At 42.2% G+C, this 10064-nt stretch overlaps 1 protein-coding gene across 3 annotated transcripts; it reads right to left on the bottom strand.

Moving 5' to 3' along the window:
- Positions 1-121: 121 nt before the first annotated feature.
- On the bottom strand, positions 122-8569 carry LOC5513633 (neuropeptide Y receptor type 2). 3 transcript variants are annotated; one of them, XR_004296433.2, is made up of 4 exons: positions 7933-8569; positions 1642-1834; positions 338-1408; positions 122-304 (listed from the first exon to the last, which is right to left on the bottom strand). XR_004296433.2 is itself a non-coding variant. In XM_032383218.2 (3 exons), exons 1-3 carry the CDS (start codon positions 8268-8270, stop codon positions 836-838), a joined length of 1104 nt encoding a protein of 367 aa, XP_032239109.1. In that variant the 5' UTR covers positions 8271-8569; the 3' UTR covers positions 124-835. The 3 variants fall into 3 exon arrangements, 1 of the variants encoding a protein (XP_032239109.1); XR_004296434.2 differs by having other exon boundaries at positions 371-1408; XM_032383218.2 differs by having other exon boundaries at positions 124-1408.
- Between the last annotated feature and the right edge of the window lie 1495 nt (positions 8570-10064).

The raw sequence follows: 10064 nt of genomic DNA, 5'->3' as shown, positions 1-10064 counted from the left end.
AGAACAAAGATGGATTTTTTTATGCCTTTGCAGTATCTTCACGGGACTTTTATTGTTGGATTTGGCTACATACTAGAGTGTTCTAGATTATGCTTTATAGTTTTGTTTACAAATAGCACGTCTATTGAGAATCGAAAGTGGACCTTCGGCCGTTGTGGGGGGAGGGGGTGCGTTCGCACCCCCTCCCCCTGGGTACAGGCCTGAATTTTCACAAATGTTCCCTTAATTTCCATTAATGATATCATACACTAGAAGACATCCACATACTCTAGTAAACTACAGTTTTACATTCATAAACTACCACCTAGTCTACCAATAGATACTAACCAACTACCACCTAGTCTACCAATAGATACTAACCAACTACCACCTAGTCTACCAATAGATACTAACCAACTACCACCTAGTCTACCAATAGATACTAACCAACTACCACCTAGTCTACCAATAGATACTAACCAACTACCAATAGTCTACCACTAGTCATCCAATAAGCCCTCGAGGCCCTAACTCATTCTTAATCATGGCCTTTGTCTCAATGTTTCCTTACCCGTAACTCTTGGTATTAGCCAGTTGAAAACAAATTTGTAAAAAGTACACTTTTATGCCCGTGAAATTAGTGTTGACATGACACAAGAATTAAAAGGTTTTGCTTATGTCTCTGGATAAGCGGCAACATTATGGTACCCACAGTACTCTCTGGTGGAGAACCTGCCACAAATCCAAAGGTCTTAGTAACAGTTATTTATCATATTCATATCATACGGAATCATATTCCATATTCGTACTATCCAACTTGATGCATCAAATTAGATGTCAGAACAAGACCAGATAATCACAATTCTTCATCATCTTGCCTCTCGTCTAGCACTGGTGACTGATCCTCACTCGTAATCGTAGACAGTCGTGATAACCTCGTGGCCTGTGTCCGAAGTCCCATGGTCGTATTCCCGGACACAGAGCTGAGCTGTCCGTAAATTCGTCGTCCTCCTCTATGCAAATTGTCGGGCACTCTGCACATGCTTTTGAAAGCCTTGCGGAAATTATCCGAGACGATGGCATAAATGAACGGATTTGCCGATGAGTTGATCACAGTTGTGATCATGCAGATATTGTAAAGCACAAACAAGTAGTGGTAGTACACCAGGGAAGGGATGTACACCATCACAAGGCGAAAGACAGTGACCGGTAGCATGGAGAGGCCGAAGACGACCACCACGGGAGTGAGAATCCTCTTGGCACGCGTGTTGCGTTTGATGCGCGCCTCGTCGTGTCTTGTTGGTTTTCGTCCTTGCGCGGTATTGAAGGCCGTGCTTTTGCCGAGTTTACGGAAGATCATCCAGTATGTCCAGATGATGATCCCTAGAGGCGTCAGGTATGTGTATACCATGGCGATTAAGACGTACGCCTACAAGAACACCAAACTTATTCAGATGATTGAGGTGAAATGTGTCTATGGCGATCATGGCGATCGCATGAGGTCTCATATATAATGATAAAGACTTATAAAGTGTGTTTAAAAACTGGTTTTTACTTTTGAGAAAGAAAATTCATATAAATGTGACCTGCAAAGGCGGCCACGAAAAAAAACACGAAGCTTGTCCCTTACCACGCGATAAAAGAGAAAGTCGAAATACTTGCCTGGTTCATCGCGTTATAATACTCCATGGGCCACTCGTGGATACAATCCTTGATCCCCCATCCCTCCCAGTAACGGGTGACTACCAACAGGGGGAGGGATAGGACGAGGAAGGACACCACCCACGGTACTACGCAGATGTAGCGGGCGCGATTCAAAGATCGCACGTGACTGTCATTCACAATGCCGCGATACCTGCAATGTCACGCAAAACACGTCACGCTTTGGCGTCATAGCTATGGTGAAATACTTGGTTATGATGTCAGAATGAAATGTATGTTAAAGACCGATGTAGACGCTACGATTGTTGCCTACAATCATCGCATGCGACACGCTCACGCCAGCATACAACACAAGTCGTAAAGTCTAAATCAACTCTACAACTCCGCTACGACACGAGCTTACGACACATAAAAGTTGTAGGATTTTTGAAACATGTTTTAAAACTCTACGACTCTGTGTCCATATTTGGTAAAGTGACGGAAGCATTGAGGCGAATCTTCCTTTCAGGGGGAGAGACGGGGGCGATGACTGTTTTGGTTTGCAAATATGGCGGAAATCCATACAAAGAAATCGTCGGCAATCGCGTGGATCTTTGGCTAAACGTAGCCCCTCCAAGATTAAACAATATGACCCATTCTGTCAGCCATTCCTTCTCTCGGACGATTCTTCGTCTTTTTCCATTTGTTTACGGCGTAAAATTGCAGCAGCAAGTGCTGCAGTTACAACAGTGCGACGGTCCGCCTTGATTTTTCTTGCTGGTCCCAGTCCTCGACGAGTAAAAAGCGCAAAAGTCGTACGAGACGTGAGCGAAAAGTCGCGCGAAAAGTCGAGCGAAAAGTCTAAATCAGAGCAAAGTCGTGTCGCATGCGATGGTTGTAGGCAAAAATCGTAGCGTCTAAATCGGCCTTGAGGCACCCCCATCCCCCCATAATTCAGCATGATTTGCCGCACGCTTGGAGACCCTACCCTGAAGTGTAAGAGGATACCCTGAGCTTATGGGTAAGAGGGTACCCTGACCTTAGGGGTAAGAGGGTACCCTAACCTTAGGGGTAAGAGGGTACCCTAACTTTAGGGGTAAGAGGGTACCCTGACCTTAGGGGTAAGAGGGTACCCTAACCTTAGGGGTAAGAGGGTACCCTAACCTTAGGGGTAAGAGGGTACCCTAACCTTAGGGGTAAGAGGGTACCCTAACCTTAGGGGTAAGAGGGTACCATAACCTTAGGGGTAAGAGGGTACCCTAACCTTAGGGGTAAGAGGGTACCATAACCTTAGGGGTAAGAGGGTACCCTAACCTTAGGCGTAAGAAGATACCCTAACCTTATGGGTAAGAGGGTACCCTAACCTTAGGGGTAAGAGGGTACCCTAACCTTAGGGGTAAGAGGGTACCCTAACCTTAGGGGTAAGAGGGTAACCTAACCTTAGGGGTAAGAGGGTACCCTAACCTTAGGGGTAAGAGGGTAACCTGACCTTAGGGGTAAGAGGGTACCCTAACCTTAGGGGTAAGAGGGTACCCTAACCTTAAGGGTAAGAGGGTACCCTAACCTTAGGGGTAAGAGGGTACCCTAACCTTAGGGGTAAGAGGGTACCATAACCTTAGGGGTAAGAGGGTACCCTAACCTTAGGGGTAAGAGGGTACCATAACCTTAGGGGTAAGAGGGTACCCTAACCTTAGGCGTAAGAAGATACCCTAACCTTATGGGTAAGAGGGTACCCTAACCTTAGGGGTAAGAGGGTACCCTAACCTTAGGGGTAAGAGGGTACCCTAACCTTAGGGGTAAGAGGGTAACCTAACCTTAGGGGTAAGAGGGTACCCTAACCTTAGGGGTAAGAGGGTACCCTAACCTTAGGGGTAAGAGGGTAACCTAACCTTAGGGGTAAGAGGGTAACCTAACCTTAGGGGTAAGAGGGTACCCTAACCTTAGGGGTAAGAGGGTACCCTAACCTTAGGGGTAAGAGGGTACCATAACCTTAGGGGTAAGAGGGTAACCTAACCTTAGGGGTAAGAGGGTACCCTAACCTTAGGGGTAAGAGGGTACCCTAACCTTAGGGGTAAGAGGGTAACCTAACCTTAGGGGTAAGAGGGTACCCTAACCTTAGGGGTAAGAGGGTACCCTAACCTTAGGGGTAAGAGGGTACCATAACCTTAGGGGTAAGAGGGTACCCTAACCTTAGGCGTAAGAAGATACCCTAACCTTATGGGTAAGAGGGTACCCTAACCTTAGGGGTAAGAGGGTACCCTAACCTTAGGGGTAAGAGGGTACCCTAACCTTAGGGGTAAGAGGGTACCCTAACCTTATGGGTAAGAGGGTACCCTAACCTTAAGGGTAAGAGGGTACCCTAACTTTAGGGGTAAGAGGGTACCCTAACTTTAGGGGTAAGAGGGTACCCTAACCTTTGGGGTAAGAGGGTAAGAACACGAAAACAGTGACTACAATCGCAAAACAGCTTTATTTGTCGCATATTATTAACTAGAGTATCCTAACTACTTTTAAGCAGTTACATTTTAAAAAAATCCTTGTTTGTACTCTGGCGAATTCAGAAATTGATCCACAAAATAAATTTACGACATAAGGCTAGGGTCAAGGTAAAGATCTATCAAATATACGTCAGCGGTGTGCTCAATGATTTAGGTCCGAGCTGTTTTGGTGTTTACTAAAACACCCGCGTTTACGAACGCTAGAATTTTCAAGATCAGGCAGAACAGGTTGTTATAAATCGGGACACATTTAAATAAATCAGGCTCAGCCCCTGAATTGGTTCTTATTATTTTTTTATATACACTAGTATTCATATACTAGCATTCACTAGTCACGTAAAATGTGGTGTTGATTAGGGCTGGTAGCGCTAGGAAATTCACGTGACTAGTGAATATTTTGTTCAAATGTTTGTTCACAGCGCTAATAATATACATGCACATATTTCTCGATTCTGATTGGCTGAGAGCAGTGCAATTTTCATGTAACACCAGTGCAGAAAGTTGTAATACTAGTGCAATTACATTAAAGTCAAAATCCACGAATTTTTACAACTCGTCGCGAATCTAGGTACCAAGGTTGATGTTGGTTGTGTCACTCAGTGAGCTACGCACCAGGCGCACATCAGTAGAATCGCCTCGCAGCTCGGCAGGTATCATACACATCAGGCACAGATTTACATATACATCTAAAAATCTAGTCTATGTGATCACCTGTCGAGTCTGCGGTAAGCTGTACATTGGCGAGACGGAAAGGATATACTTGCGGAAAGATTCAGGGAACACCGCCACTCAGTGACAGCTAACAGGAGAACCGACTCCTCAGCTAACGAGCTCCCTGTCGCCCAGCACTTCTTGTCGCCCGAACACCAAATGTCACATATTAGATATGCTAATATCTGTGATAAAATCTGGACACTGGAACACGAAAAGTCGCAAAGAAGAGGATGCGCGCGCAATCTTTAGACAGAATATTCAAGCCACATCTAGTTTTGCTCGCGCATTTTAAATACACGCGCGTTCAATATTTTAGTTGCTTTTAAACACTGATGAAGAGGCTAGAGGCAGTAGCCTCGAAATGTCTGTATTTTTACAAAATAAATAGCGCTGTAAACAAACATTTAATCAAAATATTCACTAGTCACGTGTGTGCTTACTGTACCACGTGATCGCGATAAATGTGACTTGCGCTATTTGCGCCCCAGGGCAGGTATTGTTGTCTGAGTAGAAGAAGCAATTACTTTTTGCCCCTGAGGAAGTCGAGCATCAGTTTGACGGCCATTTCCAAGACCACAATAACCGACCATTAAAACAGCGGAAGGTTTTAGTCAAATGTTTTTTTTGGTTGTATCCTATCCTTTTTCCTTCGCTTTAATTGCTAAGTCCTAGAATAGTTCTTGCTTTATTACTCAACCCTTCAAGTACAGCCTTCGCCAGCTGAGTGTTAAACGTGACTTCAGGCATCCTTTCAGCGTCTGTTTGTTTTACTCAGCATCCGGATCATAAATTTACCAGTCTTTTTCCAACAAAACCCCAAACATGTTTTTTTCTTCTAATGAAGTGTTTCCTTTTGACAAACACCGCAAGAGAATGATAAGAAAAAAAAATCGATAATATTTTAGAAAAGATATAAATACATAATCCCTATTATAGCAATTTCATCACTATTTTAATAATTGGAATGGCCAGCATCTGAAGACATACGTTTTATTGTGTTATTTCTGTTGGTATTGCGGCTAGCGTTCACGTGTTTCTAATGGAATTAGTTTAAGTATTGGTGGTTTCGGTGCCATTTGCATGCCATGGTTGCTTATCGGCGACATTTTTCTTTGCCTTGCGGTCCACCGAGCACTGGTAATATATAATGCTGGCGCTTTGGACATTGAAAGATCGAAAACTGAGTTGAAAACTCGCCAATTTCAGGCGCGTTCTCAGGATTGGCTGAAGGGGGTAGGCAGTCATAGGTATCATATTGAAAAACGTAGTATTTGAAGATTGCTTAATAAGAAATGACCCACTTTTTGGCCGCCAGGGCGGGGGGCACCTGTGTACGCGCCTGAATTCAACAACAACCAAAAGAAGCTCGGTACAATAAAAGATAGGAAACTAGTGCATTTTTTGCTCGGATTCTCAAGACCAACGAAGTAGCGGCTAAGCTTTGCTACACCTGAAAACTGTGGTGATACTGGAGCGATTAAATTGAATACTGACGTGCGGGTCTTTTCCTCAGATAATTGTGCACCCTAAGAAGCGCCTCTCATTCCCGTCTTTAGTCGTGGATATTTCCTGATTTTGAAAGACTTCCGCCTGCAGTATCTAAAAGCCGTTTTTGAAACGAACTTCCCCTGGTGTTGGGGAAATTAACCGAATACCACAAGTATGTCGTCGAAGTCTAACTTTGCCCGCAAGGAACAATTAAATATGGTATAAGGAAGTTTATGCTAGATGATTTCCTTTCAGGCCAAATGTTTTGAAAACAGACCAATTAGACATTCTCCTCGCTTAAAAAAGTAGTAAATTTGCTTGGGAAGAATGTTATATAGAGCTGGAACCGCCTCTGGTCCAAAAAAAAGGTCATTCGGATTTTTTTTATAATGACAATTGTTTACACCCATATTTCAAAAAGGTTTGCACTGGAGAATCTATAGTTTTTCTCCGGATTTCTTTCTTATTGGTCTGAAATGCGCTGGCGATGGCAATGAGTGATAGAACACGCCAAGATGGCGGAATACAATAGAAAAATGACTAGCAATGCGCATGCGTAGTTCCTCGTCTGCGAGAGATGACTGGTAAAATGATAAAATGAGTGTAAGTGTAATTATAGGGAATTAGGTTGGGAAAACGGTACTTTTGTTTTCGGTGTACCCTTAAAAGTGTTTGAAACGCAAGTTGTTATTTCGATAAAATAAAATATTAGCACTTATTGCCTCTTAGCAACACTGTTGCGTGGGTTTATTATGCTAACATTCTAAAAACAGGTCTGTGAGTAACAAAATAAATGACAGATCCTTTTGGGAGCATTGAGTCCCATGTTTTTCTTTTTGGGTTAAAAAAATCAAAGGGTACTTTCTTTTCTTATATCTTTTTCCACGCTTTAAATGAAGCGATTCATGATGTTATTTACGTTTTCTTTCTCTCAGACGGCTTTTGAAATGAGCAGGCCTAGGTGTAAACTTACTTTTGCGTCATTAACACTGCTTTATTCTGTACCAGGCAATCTTATAGTAGCAAAAGCTCCTAAAGCGTGCCATTACGAAAATTAGAAAACAGTTCTTTATGCCTTGAGATGCCCGTAAGGGGAGCCTACATAGCTTTAGAAATAGAAGTCATAAAGCACTTTAGATAAAGCACTTTTAAAAATTATCTAAGTGCTGTGTTTTTCTATCTCTTCGTTTCTCTAATAAATTGAAGTATATCTTTTTCATGTTAATAAACCCTTTTTTTAAGCCTTGTCTAATCTGGCTTTTTTAAGTAGGTGAGAGCTTATGTGAGTATGTTATGTTTTCTTCGCGTATTTGGTTCACGTCGTGTCTGTATGCTTAATATCGGCCTAAGAGTACACTCGATATCTGGTTATGGATTCACCCTCCCTCGGGGTCTCAGCTTGATTTTTAGGCTGTTAAAATACGATGGCAATCGGCTTCGTGAGTGTGACCAGAGCTTGGGCATGAAGAGGGGCTTAGTTTTAGACATCATTACATAAATACGACCCAGAAGATCCTAGAGAAAGAATCACACCCATCTAATAATCGACGCATTGTTTATCAAAAGCCTTGTAATGGAGCTCAGGATTAAAGGAGATTATTAAGACGCTTACCTGTCAACAGCGATAATTGCCATGGACCAAGACGAAACTCCGAGAAAAACTTCTGATAAAGGGTAAATTATCTGGCAGACATGAGGACCAAGAGGCCACCGGAACAAAGTCTGCTCTTTGATAACAGCAAGAGGAAACGAAAACAGCAGAAGACCGAGATCTGCAACTGCTAGGTTGCGGATAAAAATGTTAGTAACAGATTGCATGAAAGGGCGACTTCCAACTGCTAGAATGACTGCAATGTTGCCTAAAACGCCGGAAAATGCAAGTGCGACCTCAAACACTAGTCGACCAATGCGAACCCACTCAGCTTCTTTCATGTAACTTGGGAGTTCCATTGAAAAATGCTATCTCCACAAGGTCAAATGGCTGATTCTTGACAGCAAAAGGGAATCGTGTGTTACGGCTCTCACGAGTTGGTCGCTATCTCATGCGGCGGTAATGATGAAAGCCAAATTGATCCACTGTACCAAGTATGTTGACTCATCCAATCATAAGACAGCGCGAAAGCATGCGCAGTGAACGACAATCTGTAAACTACTCCCACTACTACGTCTTGCTGTCATACAAAAACAGTCCTTTTTGTCACACTCTCGGGTATTATTTCTTGATCTTCACTCCCTACGGCAAGGCATATTTTCCGCCCTTAAAAAACTACCAAATGTTAATTTTCTTTACATAGAAAAAAACAATCCATGATAAAGCTCAAAACTTTATCTAGGTCAGGAAGTGATTTTGCTAACAATGGATGCTATCACTGTAAGAGGCGTCATCGAAGCAAGTCATCCGCTGAGACGATTCACTTGTTTACAGGCGGTCTTTACTGCGTTTACAAAAGTGAACGAGTTAATTGCATTATCAGAGTCCAATTCTGGACGAGGTGCTCATTTGTTAGTGTTATCTCACACTGTTTATCAGAAAAACAAAAAGCGAATTCCCGATATCCAAAAGAAGCCGAAGAAAGGGGCTGAAACATAGCGATATATTTGATCAGCTGAATTTCTAGAACATTTCAATTCAAGATAACAAAAAGTTAAATTATCGCTTTTACGGAAGTAAAAAATATCATTATTTGATATTAAGATCTGTCAAAATAACTAGCTTGATTGCTATAATCGAGAACTTTCTATAAAAGGTAACGCCTACAGATAGCGCGTACTAGGTTGCCACATATCTAAATACTAAATATTATCATGAAAATTAGTGAAAGTCTAAAGTTTGTTTATTCTTTTTGAGTTTGTTGTGAGAAGGCTAGGAACCGTGCGTGATTAGAGAACTCGCTTCCGAGTGTACCTCATACAAACCAACAATATGTTATGTGTGCTTTTGCCGACTCATCTAAATATTTCCAAGGCTATCATATTTACCGTTTGAATTGGTAAAAATCACCAGGCAGTAAGAAAAAAAAAATCCTAAAGATTTGTTTACTATTTCATTGAAAATACCATAAAACCTGAGAGCTTGTGGATAGTAACATTTACATTTTATAATATTATTGATAATAGTATTAATAGTCAGACAGAGTCACATCGATCGTGCTGCTTTTACGGTTAAACAGAATGTTGTCACTGATGATAAAAAAATGCTATTGCTAAGGGATGTCGCTAAATTGTCAAAGTTCAGTTGTTCTTTGTAATTTCCTTCAAGACTGGTATTTCTTGCATTTATTTATGAAGGCATTATAAGTAGCCCCTATAACTATAGTGTCTTTTAGACTACTTACTTCAATAGATGAGCAAAGTGTAAAACGTTTTTAGAACGCAAAAATAATGACCAAAGTATATTAATAAGGGCTAAGCAGTAGCGGATCTGGGTGAGGGTTTAGGGGGTTTAAACCCCCCTTTGGGCTGCCAGAAAGCCATATGTAACAAAAGAAATACCACTCTCCCCCCTTTGTCACTAAGCCACCCCCCCCTTTAGCGAAAAGCTCGATCCACCCCTGCTAAGGTTACATTTGAAGGTTGCATGACAATGTGGCACAGGGCCATCAACAGAATCAACAGAATGGGAAACACGTCTGTATGAAACATGGAGTAGCGCTACTTTTCTCGTGAGGCTTCATCCATGGAGAAATTTATGATTATACGTAGCAAGCCAGAGCACGGTTGCAATGCCGTGTCAAGTCAGTTTTT

This window comes from Nematostella vectensis, chromosome 3 (assembly GCF_932526225.1).
Source record: "Nematostella vectensis chromosome 3, jaNemVect1.1, whole genome shotgun sequence".
Classification (NCBI taxonomy): domain Eukaryota; kingdom Metazoa; phylum Cnidaria; class Anthozoa; order Actiniaria; family Edwardsiidae; genus Nematostella; species Nematostella vectensis.
Note: the sequence above shows the minus strand (reverse complement) of the source record. Positions and strands in the feature narration are given on the sequence as shown.

Excerpts from the sequence above, each read along its gene's own strand:
- LOC5513633 (XM_032383218.2), bottom strand. The coding sequence starts at position 8,270 with ATGGAACTCCCAAGTTACATGAAAGAAGCTGAGTGGGTTCGCATTGGT. Across the intron at positions 1,835-7,932 it reads GCAATTATCGCTGTTGACAG|GTATCGCGGCATTGTGAATG; the intron begins GTAAGCGTCTTA and ends GTGACATTGCAG. Across the intron at positions 1,409-1,641 it reads ATTATAACGCGATGAACCAG|GCGTACGTCTTAATCGCCAT; the intron begins GCAAGTATTTCG and ends GTGTTCTTGTAG.